Source organism: Orcinus orca, chromosome 2 (genome assembly GCF_937001465.1).
Source record: "Orcinus orca chromosome 2, mOrcOrc1.1, whole genome shotgun sequence".
NCBI lineage: Eukaryota > Metazoa > Chordata > Mammalia > Artiodactyla > Delphinidae > Orcinus > Orcinus orca.
In genome coordinates, this window is record NC_064560.1 from 190,953,417 (window position 1) to 190,973,817 (window position 20,401).

General features: G+C 56.0%; 1 protein-coding gene across 8 annotated transcripts in view; it reads right to left on the bottom strand.

The window, feature by feature from the left end:
- Positions 1–3,182: 3,182 nt before the first annotated feature.
- PRIMA1 (proline rich membrane anchor 1) overlaps positions 3,183–20,401 on the bottom strand; it is a 63,417-nt gene continuing 46,198 nt past the window's right edge. For 4 of the 8 annotated variants that reach the window (XM_033419296.2, XM_004262358.3, XM_049705618.1 and 1 more), the window contains 2 exons: positions 19,860–19,989; positions 3,183–6,386 (listed from right to left, as the gene is read on the bottom strand). In XM_033419296.2, the coding sequence (XP_033275187.1) occupies positions 6,284–6,386; positions 19,860–19,989 (233 nt within the window). In that variant the 3' untranslated portion in view covers positions 3,183–6,283. Of the gene's footprint in view, positions 10,685–10,988; positions 11,067–11,119; positions 19,990–20,401 lie in introns of those variants that run through there. The other 4 variants (XR_007475394.1, XR_007475393.1, XR_007475395.1 and 1 more) reach the window with 3 other exon arrangements.

The window sequence follows — 20,401 nt, forward strand, 5'->3', positions numbered from 1 at the left end:
AACCCCTCTGAACCTCTCTGAACCTCAGTTTACTCTTCCGTGAAATAGGGATGATCTACATCGTCCTAGGCTTGCAGGAAGCATTAAAAGAGATGATGTATGTGAAGTGCTGGGAAGTCGACCCTGGGTGTCCCTCCATCTCCACACTGGTGTCACTGTCTGTTTGCATCGCCACCACCAAACTGCTCCTGGGGGTGGGGCCCTCTCCTGTTTCTCTGAATCCCCAGGACACAGCATGATCAACACCTAGGGTAGGAGTGGATGCAGGCTCTCCAGGGGGTGACAGGTTCACACAAGAGAGGAGAAAGCTTCTGGAACTGTCCACGGGAGAGGGCAGACATGAGAGCTGTGCACGCAGGGCTGTCTGTGCCGTCCAGAGAAGGTAGAAATCACTGGGCTCTGTGCACCCGTGGGCTTTTGGTCCATGTGGTCAGGGAAGAGGCAGCTTCTGAGAGGATCTGCACAGCACATCAGATGTGGCCATGCAGCCAGGCCAAGGGGTGGGGGAGGGGAGCCCGAAACCTGCAGACGGGGAGGTGTGCACGTGGAGTGGCGCTGCAGTGAGCGGTGTGGGATGGCCCAGGGAAGGGCAGCCAGGCCAGAGACCGTGGCCAGAGAGCGGTCCCTAGCCGTCAGCGGGGTAGGTTTGAGGAAGTTCCTGTGGGCAGACAGAGGCTAGATGGAATGAGGCAGAGTTTGGGGAAAGTGGGGAGTGGGACCAGCGCTGGGGGTTGGGACAGCGGAGGTGGGACTGGACAGCCGATTGGAGGGCCAGGGCGGGACCCGCCGGATTTGAGGGCAGGGACGAGCTGGGACCTCAAGCATCGGCGAAGCTGAACCCCAGTGTCCAGTGTGCTGCCTGCCACGTATCAGATGCTCTGTAAGTATTTGGGGAATGACTGAGCAAATGATTGACAGCTGAAGTCAGGAGCCTGAGGATGTACTTTCGGGAGAGCCGCTCCCCAGCAGAGGATGGGAAGGAGGGGTGGCCTGAGGGGTCGGATGTGCTGGATAAGGGCAGTCACAGCGGCGCCCGGAGTCTGGACTGGTGGCACTGTTTGTGCCAGGGATGGAAACAGGAGACAGGGCATCAAAACTACTATGTCAAGGAAGTTTTCAGGCGCTTTCCTGACAGCTACTTTGGGAAGAGGGAGGAGGGAGCTTAATGGCTCCCTCCTGGGCGGGGGTGGGTGGCAGGGGAGGGTGGAGGAAGGAAGTGGAGGTCCAGTGGGGCCGGTCCCTAGGCAGGTGGGGTGGGTGGGCATGGCCAAAGATGAGGCCGCAGCGAGGCCGCACCGGGAACCACGTGCCGCTGCTCCCTCCACCTCACAGGACCGTCTCCCGAGATGTCACACACGGTGAGTCTCAGTGCGGCGTCTGAGGGAAGCAAGGAGGAAGAGCCGCCCCCCACTGGCAGGGGCAGTCATTCCAGCACAGCTCCGTGCGGCCATCCCGGTCATCTGTGGATCTCACCGTGTCCCACACCTGGGTGGCGGCAGCAGGACCCCGAGCACGAGGGGCGAGGCTCACGGGTGGGCACGGGGCTGGCAGACGGCCGGAGCACCCGCTGTTGTTTGCCGTGTTGGTCTCCGTCTGGAGCTGGAAGCGTGGCCAAAAGCCCCAGAAAGGCGGGGTGGAGATGGGAAGGGGCGGGGGCACTCTGCCGCTCTGGGCTGACGGCTCCCCAGCACCTGTCCTCTCCTAGGCTGGTGCTGCTTCCTGCCCGCCGGGCACCTGCAGGGGTCAGCAGAGCCTCACACCCAGGCCTGGTGCTCCCTGCCACACGCCCTGCTGGCCTTGGGCGTTGCTGCTGTGAGTTTGGCCAGGCTGGGGTGCTCGGGAGCAAGGCCGGAGGTGCCCCACCGAATCTTCACCAGCCCCCAACAGGGGACCCGGGTAAGTGGCCAGTGGGCGGAGGAGCTCTCCCTGTGGCCTGGGTGGCAGCCTTTTATTAATGACAGCAGTGACAGTGACAGCAATGGTGGCCACCACCCACCGTGCACCTACTGTCTGCCAGGACACGTGTCAAGTTTCGGGAAATGACAGCTCTTGGAATCCCAGGTGGAGGTCGGGGGTTGTGCCACTGGGATGACAGCCTCCTGGCTCTCAGCAGGGACTTCCACGGCTCCCCTCCGCTGCCCTGACCCCAGATGCCTGAGACACAGGCCCTTTCCTCCAGAGCTGCTGCACTGAGCCAACGTCCCCCTGGGCTGTCAGCTTGGAGAAATTCCAGGCCCCCAACTCCGGGCACACAGGGGCCTCCCAATTGCCTCCACGGAGCTGACTCTGAAGCCGTGGGGAACCCAGGTAGAGGTGATGGGGTCCAGCAGCACCCCAGCTGTGGGGAGACAGTCTGGGTTGGGTCCCCCTCAGCCGTGTCCAGTGGCTGCATGCTGAAGACACCCAAGTCTGGGTGCAAACCCCAGTCCCACCCGTTTCCTGTGTCTGCGTGACCTTGGCTGTCACTCCATCTCCAAACTGTTTCCTCACTCCTCAGATAAAAACGATGATGCTGCAGGGGCAACTGTTTTCTTTCTCCATCCTGCCTGGCCCATCAGACAGGAGCCTCTTCTCTCCAAAAGCACAGGGAAAGAGGGCTGCTCCGGGTGGGGCTGGGGTCCCTCTGCTTGGGGGCACAGGGTAGGCCACACCACAGTGATCTGAGCAGCTGCAGACTGACCCTGGGGGCCGAGGTCTAGACCTGGGGGTAGATATAGTAGGAGGCCCGTCACTGGCCACAGAAGTAACCCGTCTCCCCTCCAGCGTGGCCCGCGGATCCCTGGCTCCCATGATTCCCGTGAGCACTTGTCAAATTAGAGCGACTGGCTCATCCAGTCCGCCAGGCACTTTTCCCGTTTCAGCTCTGAACGTTCCATATTTTAGGAAAACCCCCCAGTCCCAGGCGAACTAGGATGGTTGGACACTCTCCTCTCACTTGAGTCAAGAATCAATGTGGCCGGGTTGGGGCTGACGGAGGGGCTTGGTACTTTGGAATGCCCACAAATGCCAGCCTCGGGGCATTACGATAAAACCATATAGAAACCAGGCAAGCAAAGTACCACGGCCAGCCAGGTACCCAAGGTACCTGGGTCTATAGCAGGGCCTCAGGGAAGGACCACACCACCACACTCAGTCCGCTCTCTCCTTCCCCACTGCGCCACAAAGGACAGCTGACAGCCATCTTTATAAGTATATTTTTATTGAAAATAAAAAGGTATGATGCTTTCTTCGTCGTAAGTAACACAGAGCCCACGCCCAGCGCTGCCGGTCCTGCTTCCTGTGCAACATCTCAGCACAGAGTCGACATCGGTGGCTTGTTGGTGGGCAAGACGGCACCGATGCGTGTATTTGTCCATTGAGACAGAACTCCTGGGAATAAGAGCCATCTTCCCGGGTACTCTCGGCACACGGTTAGGAAGGCAGGTCTCAGGGTATTTACATTCATGCATTGGATATCTCACACTACCTGGGCTGTTTAAATCATACTTTGTACAGATTCAGAGAGTACAGTAATTATATATAGATATAGATATAGATATCTCTTTAAATATATATATATAACTATATATAATATATATGTCTATATTTTTACAGCTATTAGTCTTTCTTCTAAAACTGACTTTAGAAGCGTCTAAGGAACACCTGAAAACTCTGGGAGATCTATATGCCACTCGAAAGTTGGGCTCAACTAGGAGACGGTTGAAAAATACCTATTTGAGAAAATGCAGAGAAGGAATGTGCATTTCGTTCTCGAAAGTTCAGACTAGTCTGAGGATTGGTCCGTGTTTAGGGGCTGCAGATACACTCCTTAAATTAAAGTTCTAAGCTCAAACACCAGGCTGGGGTAGTTTTATTGTTGCTTCTGTTGCTTAAGCTGAAAATCCAGTGGGGCTCTCCCCCTGCACCCGTGACAGCTGTCTTCCAAATGGCCGGTTCTGGGTTTGTTCTCAAGTGAATTCTCTTTTAAAAACTGGGCCCTTCTCTTAGTTTTCACTAACTGGTGAGAGGAGATTTGACAAACCCAATTTGGGGGAATTTACGCACAAACGTTAGCTTTTCATGGAGCCCTGGCTGTGTGTCTCCAGGGAAGGGGATACTGGCCCCAGAGTGATGGATGGATGGTCCACTGGGGTTCCTCGTGGGGAGCCTCGCCGGGGCTGGAGGATTAGGCTAATTGCAAAATCCGGGCCTCCTAAATTTAAGCTCGGGTTGGGGAAGGTGGACCAGTAGGTTTGTGCAAAAGCCGTGCTGTGACCTGCCCCCCTCGGGGTCCCCCCGAGACTGGCTGTCCAGCACTCCACGATCCCTTAGCTCGGATCCTTCCCTCTGCCTGAAGGTGCTCTCCTATCACTTCCGAACCCAGGATGGCGTGTGCTTAGGGCTGGGGTCCTGCCTGGGTCTCTGTTCAGGGATCAGGGGGAACTTAGCAGGAGGCTGCAGGCAGTGGGGGAAGTGCGCTGGGGTGGGGTGTGCCCCGCTGAGGACCCACAGCCTCTGGCCCACTTGTCACCCAGGTCTGCATCCTTGGGAACTGGAGGGCATGAACCGTGAGTACTGCCACGTGCTCACCAGGGATGCAGGCCACAGGTGGCCCTGTGCTAAGGTGCACAGGGAGAGCAAAATCCAATCCACACCCACACTCAGGCCTCAACGCACGGGGAAAATGGAAAAGCAGGAAAAATCCTTTCTGGGAGAGTCTGCCCTGGACCTGTCCTCAGCCTGTACCCGCTGACCTGGGAGCAGGACCTGGTCAGGGTCACAGCACACTCACCTTTTTCCCTGCGCTTGGCCCACAGACAACTCCGTGGGCACCAGGGCTCCTGGACAATGGATGTTTCAAGGTTCAGCCCAAATGGGGACTGGTTTTCGGTCTATCAGTCTCCCCTGGATGGGAAAGTCTCACCTGTGGCCCAAACACCCCCCAGAGAACGACACTGATGGCTTAGGAGGCGGTCAGGGTCCCCAGGCTAAGTCCCTACATAGCCAGCCAGTGGAGCCGCTGGCTGGGTCGGGTCCCTTCTCAGCAGGTGTGTGGGCGGTGAGGGAACCGCGGGGCGTGTTCTCCCAGCGCATGGGCTGTGCAGAACCACAAGGCTGCTGTCTCCAAGGGCCTAGCAATGTGCCCACGGGGCAGGTGGCCGACTGCCAAAGAGGCTGGCCGATGGGGGTCACCGGGCCAGTAGATGGGGGTCACCAGGCCTGGAGGGTCCCTCTCCTCACATCTCCTTTTCTTCCCTTCATCTACCAACCACTCTGGAGGGTTCAGCGCTTTTAGAACATAAAAGACATTCAAAGCAAGCCACAGGAAGAACACTGCCTCCTTCTGGGTGACGGGAGGCCTGGAGACTCTAAGGGAAGGGTCTGGGTACCAGGCCTCAGGGGAGCATCAGGGGCCCCAGCGCCAGGCAGGGTGGGCCCAGCCCAGAGGGCCGGCGGTGGGTTTGGCACAAGTGGCAGCCTCTGCCGGGGGAAAGGCAGGGCCTGGCTCACATGGAAGCGTTGGTTCCTCTGAGGGTCAGGTGAGGGAATGAACCTGAGGACAGGCGTAGTGGCCCCTGCCATTCCCAGGCCCCGGGTCTGAGGTTCAGTGAGTCGTTTTTCCCTGGACGGCCAGACTCCACCCCGGGGTGTGAATGGGCCCCTCTGCTGGGTCCGGAGGGGACTCTGTAGGCTGGGCTCACGGCCCTCCGTGGCAGGGGGTCAGCAGACAGGGGCCCCAGGCGTCGGTGGGGACGGGAGGGAGAAGGCAGGCCCTGAAGACTGAGACAGCTGCAGACGGGGCGGCGGACAGATGTGTGGGAAGCACCTTTGAACGGGGACGTCTCACGGATGCGCCCTTGGCTTCTGCTGGGGACAGCTTTGTCAAGGAAGAAGCAGGCGGGCTTCCTGGGGGGGAGGAGAGGTTTCCTTTTGGCTAAAGGGGGATGCCTCCCCGCCCCAGCAGACAGACTCCCTGCCTTCTCAGAGCGTGTGCTTTAGACAGCAGCCCGGAGACAGTCAACGGATCAAACGCAAGACAAGGAAGAGATGGGGCCGCGGGTGGCAGCGCTGCCCCGGGTGCTGCACGCAGGTGAGCCTGGCTCAGCATGGTGTCCGCTGCCCCTGCCCACGGCCTGACCAGGGGGCAAGGCTGGGCAGAGTATGGTTTCTCCTTCGGGAGGCTCGAGGCCTGCAAGGCAATGAAGTCCCGACAAGCCCAGTGTCAGCTCGTGTCCACCTGCTTTCCTGTGTCCACTAGTGCCGCCGAGGTGCCCCTCTGGCCAGCGGCCCAGGGCCTGCAGACTCACACCACGGCGCTGTTCACGTCCACCCCTTTGTTGCTGTGCGAGGAGGTCATGGGATACTCAGCAACACCGGTGCCGTTTTCCTCTTTTCTCAGGGGTTTCCTGGGGGCCGGTGCAGCAGCGGGAAGGCAAGGGAGGGGGAGGCAGGGGTATCCATTAGTTATCGATGCCTGGCGAGGGGTATCTCACCCTCCTAGTTTTCCCGCCAGGCTCTGTTCCAGGTCAGCATCCTTGGGGTGCTAATCTTCGTGGGACTCAATCAGAAGCGGGATGTGGTGTTAAACTAGGGTGACAATATAATGTCATGCAAACGTAGCTGACAGTGAAAGAGGGGAGCCGTGAATAATGAAGCAGGGACAACAGGCAGGATTTGGAACTGTACTGGACAAACCAGAATGTACGCTCAGCCTAGTATGATATCAGGCTTGGGTTGGTCTCTTTGATTATGAGCCGACAGACATGACGATGAATATTTGGGGTGCAGACGGTTAAGAGAGGAGAGGTGCTAGTAGTTGGACTTTATAATCTTATCTCTGTGTGATCAAAGGCAGGTGGAAAATGTGATGAAGTGGATGGTGGTAATGGTGGTAATGGTGGTGGAGGCGGTGATGGTGATGACAGGGGTGGTGGCACTGATGGTAAAGGTGGTAGTGATGGTGGGTGGAAGTGGTGGTAATAGTAATGGGGGTGGAGGTCCTGGTGGAGTTGATGGTGGTGATGAGAGTGGTGGTCATGGTGGTGGTGATGATGGCGATGATGACAGTGGTAATAGTAATGGTGGTGCAGTTGAAGATAGTGGTAATAATGATGACGGTAGAGATGGTAACGGTGGTGGTTGTGGTGATGGCGAATGTCCAGACTAAACTAGTGCACCCCAGTGGTTCTCAAACGCTTCACATCGAGCCATTTGAAACTCACTCCAGAGGCCCTTTAACCCCAGGAGCCATTCGTCTTACGAACGCAGGGCATTGGGAAGGCTGGGAGGATGGCTTTGAGAAGGCTCGTGCCCACTCCGCTGAGACTCTGAATTCACAGCACGGCTTTCTGGCCTGGCTCAAATCCCACCTCCTCTCTTGCATGGCTCAGGAGGGCTTCGGCGCCCAGCCCCAGGCCCGAGTGGCCACAGCCTCCCAACAGGTCCATGCCATACATGCTGCGTAGCCCGACCCCATGCCACAATCCTGCTGTCTCTTGGGTGGATCTGAGGCCCATGAGGCAGCAGCTCGGACACCTCCTGTATCCCCAATAATGCTGGGATTGCGCCTGAACTGGCTTTGTGTGTTGTCTAAGTTGAACTCTTGCGGTCATGGTTGAAAGCCTAGGGACTGATTGCATCTGCCTTCTCAAATGTCCTCAGAGCCTCCCCAAACCCATCAGGAGAAGGCCTGGTAGGTGGAGACTGTTTGATGCCTGTGGGATAAGGGCCTTGGTGATTAGTTTAGGGGAGGGAGGGTCTGTGAGCAGCTTATCAGTAGTTTCACGGGGTGGGACTACCAGGCCTGTTCAGAGGTGACATGGTTATCACACGTCCCCTGTGGTTGTCCCCTCTCACAACGGTCCCCTGAAGAAGATAGGCCTGAAGTTATGGGATTCATTTCACGGGGCAGCTGAGGCTTAGGGAGAGCTGTGACTTGCCCAAGGACCTCCCAGCTAGTTTATGGTGGGACCTGGAACACCACCCACTACCATGTCCTGGTCCAGACATCTTTCTGCTGAATCAGCATCCTGCTGCTACTGATGGTAAAGCAGGCATTCCCCCCCACCCCGCCCCCTGCCAAAAGGGCTCTGTGGTCCAATCACCTTAGGAAGGCCCTCCTCCGTCCTCCTCTTGGAGATTCCCCAGGGTTCTCAAGAGTCCTCCCAGAAGCCTGTCGCATTTTGCTTTAACCCAGCACATGCTATGTTCTAGGGTCTGAACACCCCATCTATGTAGATGCTCACAGACACTGTCTGGAATTCAGAAAGGGCTCAGACAAGTTGCCGTGTTTGTGATGGGCTCCTGGAAATGACGGACTCTGAGTTGACCTCTTCCCTGCGCCTTTCTCCCTCCGTCTCCTTTACCTTTCCTCCTGTCCCACCCACCCCTTTCCAGGGGCCTCAAGCAGCTCTGACCTCGCTGGGTGGGCTTGATTTCTGACTCAGGGAGTTTTACCCAGCCTGGAAAATCGGGTGTGGGGATGCATATTCTTACAGTAGGATCCTTTGTTGCCCCTAACATGAGGCCACCGATGGACTTAAGTGAGATTCCTAAATTTATCATTAATATAGAGGGATTTCATCAGAATCAGGGTTCCAGAAAATAGAGGCAAAAATCTCTGGGCCCAAAGATTTTTCTGTTTTTCTCCCTAATAAATATTCACTCTTGGGCTAGGTCTGAAAACTCAGCTGCAATGGGTCCAGGGCAGGGGAGATGAGGCTTAAGGGCCTTCAAGGGTGGATAATGAGGGACTTCCCTGGTGGTCCAGTGGTTAAGACTCTGCGCTTCCACTGCAGGGGGCACAGGTTTGATCCCTGGACAGGGAATTAAGATCCCATATGCTTCGTGGCACAGCCAAAAAAAAGAAAAAAAGCGGGGTGGATAATGAAGAGATGAAGGGGTCCTGGAACTCACAGGGAAATGGACAAAGCCTGGAGGGCACAGAGTTTCTGCCCTTTTTTTTTTTTTTTTTTTTGCGGTACGCGGGCCTCTCACTGTTGTGGCCTCTCCCGTTGCGGAGCACAGGCTCCGGACGCGCAGGCCCAGCGGCCATGGCTCACGGGCCCAGTCGCTCCATGGCATGTGGGATCCTCCCGGACTGGGGCACGAACCCGTGTCCCCTGCATCGGCAGGCGGACTCTCAACCACTGCGCCACCAGGGAAGCCCTTCCTGCCCTTTTTAGGGAGTAGGTAGGAACTGAGCAGGATTCCTTCTGTCAGGAGGAGAGGAGACATTGCTAACGCAGGTTGCTGGCTGGGAGACCCCTTTGCATTCCCGGGGCCTTGGGGGCAACGGTGGCTCAGAGGGAGTGGCTGGAGGGACACTGGGGGCAGGGCCAGGAGAGAGCTCCAGGGCCTCCTCAGTGACTCAGCCAGCTTCCCAGACAGGAAAGGGGGTCTCGGCAGCGGCTCCACCCAGCAAAGAAGGCAACATTTGGCTGGCGCAACACTGCCTCAGGAGCAGTCCCAGGGCCTGGGTGCGCTGAGGGGAGAAGTAGCTGCCCCAAGGGCTTTTCTGAGAAGTGAACTTGGTCTGCCCCCCTCCCCGCTGGAGCTGAGCCCCCGTCCACTCTGCTCCCTGGGGAGCCCAGTCCTGAAGCCCTTCCGGGGTTCACTGGAGCCCGGTGGAAGCTGGAGTTTTACCTACGGCAGGACAAGCCTCTGCCTTGAACCCCATCTCCGTCCTCTCTCTAAGCACGGCTCTTCAGGGTGACGCTGCAGAAGTGCTGGGAGGAAGAATCAGGCTCAGTAAACCCAGCTCCACCACTTTCTAGCTGTGTGACCTTGGGCAAGCCACTTAACCTCTCTAGGCCTCAGTTTCCTGGTCTATAAAATGGGCACAATAATGGTGTCCATTTCATAGGCCCGTGGGGAGGATTAAATACGTTAATTCGTGTCAAGCCCCTAGATGAGCACCTGGCATACAGTAAGCGCTCCGTAAGTGTGTGTTAGCTCTCAGTACTGCGGTTGGAAAGGGGTCAGCGGGGAGCAGCCAGCGGTCTCCAGTCCGCACAGACTTCCCACCTAGTGTGCGCCCTGCAGGGCTCCTGAAGTGCTAGGGAGGCTCGTGCGGACCCAGCCGGGCCCCTCCGTGAGCCAGCCGGGGAGGTCCCGCTAAACCAAAGAAAGGCCTTTCCACCCGGTCTGTGTGGGAAGAGATGGGCGCAAACGGCTGCCTACATGGCCTGGTTCCTAAAACCAAGAGAAAGGGAAGTGAGCGCTTCCTTGGCTCTGTGCCCGACTCCCAGCTGTCGGAGGGTGAGGTCTCCCACCTTGAGACCCCACGCCCACCCCACCCCGGCCTGGTGCACAGGGGGCCCCCCGTTCTCTGCTTGGAGGGCGGCGCCGATGCCTCACTGCCTGCGGAACAGCGGCTGGTCCAGCCTGGGCAGGGCGGAGCCCTCTCGGTCAACGCCGGCAAGGCTGCCACAGGCCCCACCCGCAGCCCCTGCTCTGGGGGTAACTGGAAGCGAAGAACAGCTCTGAGGGCTCGAGAGGGAGGCTGTCGGCTGGTTTCTTGTCTCACGCACCCCACGGAGGGTCATTCTCAGCGAAGTGAGGTTGGAGGTCTCAGACCCCCTCTTCCAAAGGCATTCATCCTCTCCACAGCCCACTCCGGACACACACACACATACCTACGCACACATGCACCCACACATACCACACTGCACGCACATCACACACACACCCATATGCACACACACTACACAAACACACACATACATGCACACATATACACTCATACATGCCCGCCACACCCACACATACATACTACACACACATACATGCACACGTATATCACACACACATGCTCAGACACACACACCACACTACACACATCACGCACACACGCACACACAATACACAAACCCACACATACATGCACACATACACACTCACGCATGACCGCCACACCCATACATACATACTACACACATATATCACACACACATGCTCAGACACACATACCACACTACACACATCACACACCCATATACACACACTACACAAACCCACACATACATGCACACATATACACTCATACATGCCCGCCACACCCATACATACACACACATACATGCACACGTATATCACACACATGCTCACACACACACTACACACATCACACACACAATACACAAACCCACACATACATGCACACATATACACTCATACATGCCCCCACATACATACACATACTACACACACATGCACACGTATATCACACACACACACACACACACACACACACACACACACACACACACACACAGGGTTCTACCATGAGACGCCTCTGTAGACTGCAGATTTCTCCAAACCTCGTCAAGAAGCCAAAGAAAAGCCTTTCTGGGCCACAGAGGGCGTCCCTGACCGTGAGGAGCAGCAGCCCCACTTCCCGCCCCGCACCCTCCGCCACCACCAGGGGACGGCGAGCCAGCCATGTGGCTGGGGAACCTCGCACTCCAGTCGCGTCCCCTGTGCTCACCGTCCCCCCACCAACCACCAGGGCTTCCTTGTTTGGCCACATCTGCTGAGCAAGTCGAAGGATGGCACTGGGGAGGCTCTGGGACTCATGTCCTCCACGGGACCTGGCTGGCAGGACCAGGCATCTGGATCTTATTCTGAGTGCAGTGGGAGCCATCAGAGGACTCCTTGTATCGGGGATTCCTGTCTACCCCTCACCCTGCCCCATGGCCTTGCCCCAATGTCTGGAGAGACGAGTTCAGGGAGGATGGAGCTTCCTGGTGACAAAAGAAGGCCTAAGAAGCAGGGACCCGTCTGAGTCTCCCATCCGCTGGTGCACCCCACAGGGCTCCTGACCCGAGGATCCCGGGCAGACAGAGCAGCTGGTCCCTACAGCCCGCCTCCTACCACCAGGATGGGATTCCATCACCCGCCACAGCATGTGGACCCCTATGGGGCGGGGGAGAAGCACAAATAAGCCCAAGTAAGTATCTCAGCCCAGGGCAGGTCAGGACACCCTGCGCCCCAGCCCCTTCTGGGCCCAGTCTCTTCTTGGAGGGAGAGGTGTGGTGATGGTAAAAATAATGAGAGATCCTGTGGCATCTGGGACTCAGAAGAAATCTGTGTGTTGGTCCCACCACTGGGACAGCCGAGAGGATGGCAGCGTGGCTCAGGGGAAGGAGTGCTGGCCCGGGAGTTAGACGGTTGAGTCTTGGTCCTGCCGCAAAGCACTGGAATCAGCTCTCTGAATCCAGCCCAGGTCCCAAAGGAAGTCAGACGGTTTCTGAGCACAGCCATGCATCTGTGCTCAACACCGATGCCAAAAGGGTCCCTCCCTGGAGCGTACTACTTTTAACTTAATTCACGGTACAGCCAGACATGAGAGTCTCAAATTCCAGCCAGAGAGGCTGGATTTGGGGGCCTGGGGGGAGTGGCACTGCTATAGAAGTGGCAGACGGGAAAGGCTGGGTCTCAAGCACCCAATCACTGCATTAGGCCCCCACCTGTCCCAAGAGGTGTTGGTGCAAAAGATAACCTCAGTCTCAAGACCCCAGGGATGCAAGATGGATTCGAGGTGAATTTCTTGCTCCTGGAAGTTCATGGCAAGTTGAGGCTGGATGAAGAGGTTCCACTCCTGTTCCGAATCCTGAACCCAGCCCACCTGGTCTTCCTCTGGCCCCTGCTCTGACCCTGACTAGGCAGCTCAGCAGAGGCCAGGGAAGAGAGGGCTGGGCTGCTGGGCGTGTCCTCTGGGGCGGAAGGGGAGGCGGCAGATGGCAGGGCCTGCCTCCTCTGAGGCAGTCTCAGTCTGAGAGTGTGTCATGTGCGCGTGGCAGGGAGGCCAGGCCTCTTCGGGCGTGACAGGGGGCTGCTGAGTCAGTGTGCGAGCACTGGATCTTGGGTACCGGGAAGGGGCTTGGCGGGAGGGGGCAGACATGGCAGACGGTCAGGAAGCTGATGAAGGGGTGAGGCCAGGCATTAAAACCGTGCACACATTATTCACTCTAAGAGCAGATCCTACTTCACTCACCCAGAGGGAGAGGAACAAAAAGACTAAGTTTACTGAAATTGTACATAGAGTTTGTCATTTTTAAAGGCAGACTCTGGCAAGTCTGTACAAACAAGCCTCCATTCGCACCACAGGAAGTCATGGAAGAGTACCACATGCCAGGCGTGTGCCAGGCGCTGTGGAGGAGAGAGAGGAGATGAGTGAGACGGGACGACCACTCCCCCGTCTAATGTGCCTGTTGTGTGCGTGTGCGTGCGTGTGCATAGTCACTCACGCACTCGTGCACGAGCACATGCACATGCAAACACCAACATTAACTGACCTAGAGCAGAAAGCAGAAATGTAAATCCAGGGAGAGCTACAACTCTAGCACTTGGCGGGGAAGAAAGATCTACCCCAGCCCAGGGCGCCATGTCCGAGGAGGTGTGTTTGAGCTGGGTCCTGAGTGAGCAGTAAGGACTCAGCTGGAAGCCAGGAGGGCAACTCCCTGCATCCTCAAAGAATGTGAGACGAGGGCTGGACCCCTCTGTGACCTGAGCCACGTCTCGTCCCCATCCAGGTCTCAGCTTCCTCCTACGACCACGGAGGTTTATTGTGGCTCAGACATCACAGGAATCTCCTTTGCCCTCCTCCATGGCATTCCAGCTGCCTGGGAACCAGGTCTTCTTGACTTGCCACACACTCAGTAAGAGCTAACCCTCTTCTGGGCCATCCCAAAGCTCCAGAAAGCACGTCAATTCTAAAAAGAAAACTAACTTCACTAAACTGACTCGCTCTCGAGTCTATGATTCAGGAAAGATCTAGGACAAATTCCACGATGGAGTCAAGCTAAAGAAATAAAGAACTGGAGTGGGAGAAGGAGAGGGAGAGAGCTGAGGGCAGCAAGTTCCCAGAGGGGAGCTTGGAAGGCTGCTGGAGAATGCAACAGCTGTGCATCAAGCCCAGAGAGCTACCATCCACCTGCAGAGGAGGACGGATCTCCAAGACAAACATGGAACTGACAGATTGATCACCTGATGTATTTGACCATATTGGGAAGAGGCATTGCTCACTCCAGGGAAGGAAACGAATCATAGTTCAGTCAGCTGGGATCAATGTTTACATTATCACTTACTAAGGGAGACACTGGCTAGTCACTGAACCTCTCACAGGAGACACCTATAGGAAGCGGATGGGAAGCGGGGAAGTGCTTTGTACGTCTGTGGGTAGTGATAGGGTCCTGAACCTTGTGTCTGCTATAGTGAAAAGTCAATTGATAATGTTTCAGATTGAAAGAAAAGGTAAATAGAGTATCCACATCACTTAGAATATGCAGGGAAATACCAGAAGGAACAACGAACACCCAAAAGTGGTTGCCTCGGGCTTCCCTGGTGGCGCAGTGGTTGAGAATCTGCCTGCCAATGCAGGGGACACGGGTTCGAGCCCTGGTCTGGGAAGATCCCACATGCCGCGGAGCAACTAGGCCCGTGAGCCACAACTACTGAGCCTGCGCGTGTGGAGCCTGTGCCCCTCAACAAGAGAGGCCACGACAGTGAAAGGCCCGCGCAACGCAATGAAGAGAGGCCCCCGCTTGCCGCAACTAGAGAAAGCCCTCGCACAGAAACGAAGACCCAACACAGCCAAAAAAAAAAAAAAAAAAGTGCTTGCCTCTTATGAATGAGATTTGGGGTGAAAGAGGGACAATCAGGGGGCTGCTGGTTTTCTTAATAGGCTGTGACTCATTTGACATTTTTAACTATGCGCATGTGTTGCTTTAATAAAAATAAAAATTAAATTAAAAAGTGATAATGAACGTTCAAAGCCCTAAGCATACTTTCTAACCATAAAGCCGCCTCAAGAGGCACGCACGGCACTCCTGACACTTGGGGTAGCGGAAGCACCTCTCCCACCCCCTTCTCTTCCTCTCCCTCATTACCCCGAGGCTCTCTTTTTTCCTCTTCATAGCACTCAGTCTTTTAAAGCACTTCATTTATTAATTTGTCAGTGTGTGTATGTTTGATCTGCTTCCCCCAGAAGGAGGGGGCGGGCAGGGACCCAGTCTTGTTTATCGCTACATCCCTGACATCTAGTCTAGGTCCCAGCACATAGTAGGTGCTCGATAAATATGTGTGGTCCAGCACTGGCTCACTGAGCAGCCTATGCCGGTCAGTGGGTTCTAAGGCCCATCAAGGAGACTTGGGTGTTCAAAAGTGTCTGTTCTCCTGGAAGCAACTCAACCACGAAAAGCTGATGTGCACGGGAGCCCAGCAATGATGCGGGTGCCCAGGCACTCTCAGGCACACGTGTGCACACCGCAGCGTACTCCCAGGGAGCAGCATGCTTGCTTATTGTCTGCAATTAGCAGCCTGCAGGATAGGCCAAACTGTTCTGCAGCCTTTTATTGGTCTTTCAGCCAATACCCTGTAAATTAGAAGGAAATGGTTGTCGAGTGGCTTAATGGCAAATCGGTGGCAGAGGGTGAAAGACCCGTGCCATGCACCAGCAAAGGAAGCAAGGTGTTCTTCCTGTGCCTTGGGAGTGGGGGTAGCTCAAGGGAGGGGGCTGGGAGGGGTGAGGCCATCTCTGCAACGCAGGCGTCTGCATGAAGGGTGTGGCCGGCAGAGAAGCTGCAAACCCACCTAGGAGAACGACCTCACTCTTGAGGGCCCACAGGCCTGTGGGGTGCCACCTGGCCCTCCTACCCAGGCACTGGGCACCCCACACCTTGGAGCTTGATCTCCATGCCTCTCGCTGACTCCGGCTTGTCTGAGGTCCTTGTCCCGCCCTAGACCAAGAGGTTCTTCTGTCGTCCCTGCTCACAGAGCCTTGGTCTCCCCTGCAGGCAGTCCTCTCCCATTGTAATTCCCGGTCCTTTGGGGGGCAATCTAACACCCACTTCTCCCCCTAGGGATGTGTGCAGTGAAGACAGGGGCTGTGCCTGAAGCACCCACCACCAAAGCGCCCAGGCCAAGCACAGCCCTGGCCCCTGGCCCAGCATTTACACGTCTGGGCGGTGGAAGGACCTAGTGGCAGTGGTCTGCCTGCCATGCCAGGACAGAGAAACAAAGGCTCAGGGAACCGGAGAGAGGCTTGAGGGACCCTCACTTTGAAGATGAGGGCAGTGATACCCACTGAGCTGGGCTGGGGCTGGGAACAGAACGCGGGGGTCTTGACTCCCAGTTCTGGGTTCTTTTAACAGCTCCAGGCTGTCCTGTTGTCTGATGACGGGTACATGCCAGGCCTGGGGTGGGGAAGCGGCCTGGATGGAGCACGAGGTCCAGAACGCCCAAGGGCTCTGGGGCCTGACCATCCCGTGGTCACAGCAAGCTCAGAGCAAGGAGCTACTGAAATGCAGACCGCGTGGGCTCCCCACGGCTGGGAACCCTCCAGAATTTGGGTTATTGACAGGGGACTTGGGGGCCACTGTACGTGTTAGTCCCACTGACTAACACATGGGATGCCCATCTCCTTCCAAAAAACTTCTCAAGCCCCCAGGTCCAGGTGAGGCGCCCCTTCCTCTGGGATCTCCCAACCTGGATGCCTTGAGCACCTTACCTCCCAGCACAGAGCTGGGACCTTGGGAACATTAGTTGAGTCACAGGATGACGTTTGAGTCACTGAGTCTGTGTGTGGAACGTGCTAAGTAGACCCCACCTCCCATCGAGGTCAATGCCCAGTGAGGGCACCATGGGGGTGCTCCTTCTGCATCTGCCCCCCCACCCCGTCTCTCTCATCCCTGCGGCCACAACCCACATGCCAAGCCGAGCTGGCATCTCCAGAATCATCTCCTTCCCATCCCAGCTGATCCTAGAACCGTCCTCCCAGCAATCTGCCTCCAAAAGGCTGTGTTGTGGCCATTCACAAAGATCTCTTGGAAATCCTCCCCTAGGACTCCAGGCTGTGACAGTGTTTGTTTTAAGAAAGCAGGGTCTATCACTGAATTTTCCTTTCAATGGTTTTATAGCGACATGCAATGCTTTTGTTTCCTGAGAGAAAAGGCATGTTTCAGATGAATTATTAACCAAAAAGAATTGACTGTGAGCAAGAAATCTTCCATTTACTCGGGAGAGAAATGCACAGACAGCTGCCTGCGACAGGCTATCTCTTAAAGGGTCAACTGGGGGAGCCGGGAGGGGGCATTTGCTCTCCTACACCGGGCGTAGCTTCTGCTGCTCCTCCCCCAACTCACCTTCCCCAGGTCAAGCTTCCTTCCAGGAGGCTTCTGGGAGAACTGGCCTCTATTTCTGCCCCCACTGACCGTGAGTAGCAGCCCCTCCTGTCACTGATTATCTGTCCTCCTGCGCCAGGGATGCCCTCTCTGGACTGTGAGGGTCTGGACGGCAGACGGCTGGGTCTTCACCCAGAGGAGGTTGCTGATCTGGGCGCTGGGGCAGAAGAGGGACTGTGCTCCGTTTACTACGTGGGCCCGGGAGGCTGACACCTATGCAGTATCTCCTGGGCTCCTCTGTTTCTTGGGTTTGGCCAATGGGAGGCACCTCCAGGAGACCTGGGAGCCTGGAGAAAGAAAGGGTGGGGAGTTTTCTCCCCCCCACCTGCTGTTTTGGGGCTGCATCTCCCGCAGTTCCAACCACAGGTCCTGCTGATTAGCCCTTCTTTCGAGTCTCCGGGCTCTCTAGGTTCCCCCTTGTATTATTTCCGTTGTCCTAGGGGTGCTAAGAGCTCCCACCGCTTTTAGTCCTGAAATGCTTCACGAATTCCACCGCTCGGTGGACCTGCCCACACCCCCTGGAGGAAGCCCCGCCCACACCCCTGGGAGGAAGCCCCGCCCACCCTCCGGGAAGGAGTCCCAGCCACACCATGGAAGGGATCCACTGAGCCGTCTGGGTGAGTTCTCTGTCTTTCCAGGCGGCTGACAGACCCGGGAACCAAGAGCCCAGAGCCAGCGGAAGGAGACGGGAGGCCCCTCCGGTTGCTCCAAGGAGGTGAGGGCGGGGCCTCCACACACCTGTGAGGGCCGCCGCTCCGCCGAAACAAGGCCGCCGCTGGCCTCAACGCCACGGTGCGGAGCTGTGACCGTCAACTTCTTCTGATTGGTTCGCCCTGCCCTCCTGCCCTTGGAGCAGGTAGCCCATTTCTTCAGGAGAGTTTGGGGCAGAGAGAGAGAGGCAGAAGCGACGCTGTATCTTTTGGAAGTGCCTGAGCTTATTAAGAAGATGCTGCAGCCTGTCTCTGGGGGAAGGAGGGTCCTTGAGGGGACTGCTGCCCCGTTCTCTGGCAGTGCCCCAGGTGGGTCCTGCACACTGTTCCCCCAGAACCTTCAGTAGCTCCCTGTGTCTACTGAATCACGGGCCAACAGCTCGCCTGGTGGGACAGACGCCTCCGCCGTCGGGCTCAGGGTTCCCTCCAGCCTCATCTGCCCCGTCACAGGGGCTTCCTGGTGCCTGGAATGCCTCCCCTGCTCTGCTTCTTAAAATCGTCCTCCCGCTGCAGCAGGCTCTCAGCTCAAATGCTGTTTCATCCCCATCAGAGTTCACATGCCTTCTGCCTTTCCTGCCTGGTCACCAGGACACTCCCAGGCTGTTGGCCTGATGCAGCCCTGACCATATGCATGTTAAGACTTTTGATATTTTACTCTTTCTGCTTTTGAATGATTAAAGTGAAATCACACAGAACAACCGACTAAAAGGGTAAAGTTAAATAACTTTGGTCTTATGATTGCTCAGAATAGATCCTCTAACTTTGGGCCTTAGGGAATTTTTTAAAAACTTTCTTAAAAACATATTAACAATCCCTATGGCCCGCTGGCGTTTTGCAACATTATTGTTTGTCTTTTGATTTTTATCTTCCCCTAACATCCCCCAAGGCCAGGGAGGCCATTTTTTTGGAGGAGGCTAAGAACTGGAAATCAAAGGACATAGCCAGAGCTACTGTATTGTAAGTGCAGGGGGGGTCACACCGTGGCCTATTCTGCCGTACTTAGGACCCTGGACACACCTCAAACCTCTTCAGGCCCCAACAATAACCATATTGAGCTGCACACCCCAACTCAAGTGAGATGGTAGTTAACAGAAATGACGGAGAGTGTTATTGAAAGATAATTTGCTGTTTGGATCATTCATGATCCTGCTGGAACACTCCTATTCATCCTTCAAAACCCAGCTGAGGTGGCACATTCACGGAAAACCTTCTCTGAGGCATCACTACCTCTCCTCCCAAGAGAACCTCGCTCCCTCCTCTGTCAGCCTTCTTCCTCTGTCTTTGACTATGGAAACAGTGAAAGTTGGTGCAGTACTTGGTGAGCACGTACTGTATGCCAGGCACTGCAGAGTATACATATTATGCAGGCCATTCACAGAAGGCATCTCACCGTTCCCCAGGGTGAGACCGTTATTCTTGACTCCCATTTTACCAATAGGGAAACTGAGGGCCAGAGAGCTGAGTTCCTCCTGGTCACACAGCTTGAACTGGAGTCTGAATTTAGATCGGACTCCGAAACCCAGTTCCCACTCCAAACCAGCATGGCACCCCCTCCAGCCGCTCCATCACCCACCCTGCAAGGATTATTTCCATGCTCCCAGGCCTGGAGACAGCTTTTCACAGCAGGGCCTGCGACTTACGGATAGGGGAGCTTTATACCGCATCGAGCCTGACATATAATTGGCGCTCATCAAATTGCTCGCTGAACCCCCTAAAAGGACAGGGGCATAATATCTGAGATCAACTTTAAATACTTCAGCAAATAAAAAGGTACAAAGAAAAGGAAAGAGAGTAAATATTAGCCAGATCTTGGTAACTGTTGAATCGAGGTGAAGGTAGATGGGTGTTCACTGTACATTCTTTCTGCTTCTTAAACGCTTAACAATTTTTATTATTAAAAAACAACCAAAAACAGAATGGGGGTGGGCAGAGGACCCCTGAGCCCAGCTGGGCTCCCCTCTGGGCTCAGAGCTGGGTGAGCACTCACCTCTTTATGGCTTTGTAGCAAATGATGACAAGCACAGTGAGAAACACCAGGGAGGCACAACAGACCGCGATGATGATCACCGGCCCCGACCACCAGCTTTCCTCAGTGGGACACGAGGTAGCGTTGGGAGCTGAAAGAGACGGGAGCAGCCTGAGTGTCCCCTGGATGAGTGGGTCCCAGCCGGCATCAGAGCTGGACCGTTGCGGGTGACACCAAGGCTGGTCTCACCGCCATCCATCACCCAGATGAAGGCTCTCCAACCTGTCCTGCTGTCCCCACCCCCGCCCAGCGGCAGGTGACATCATGGTTGGCCTCCAGCCAGGCAACGTGCTCCGAGCTGGGGTCAAGCACCGCACCCGGGGCCATCCATCCTCCCTTGGCATGAGCTAACTGACAGCAGGGTCGGGTTTAATTTCCCATGAAAAGTAACAGAACATCTCATTCTCTCAGTTGGGACATTAAATCTGCTTCCTCTGAAGGTGAGGGTGACGAGCAGGGCCCGCAGAGCACGATGGGCGGGGGAGAGAAAGGGAAGCCTGTCA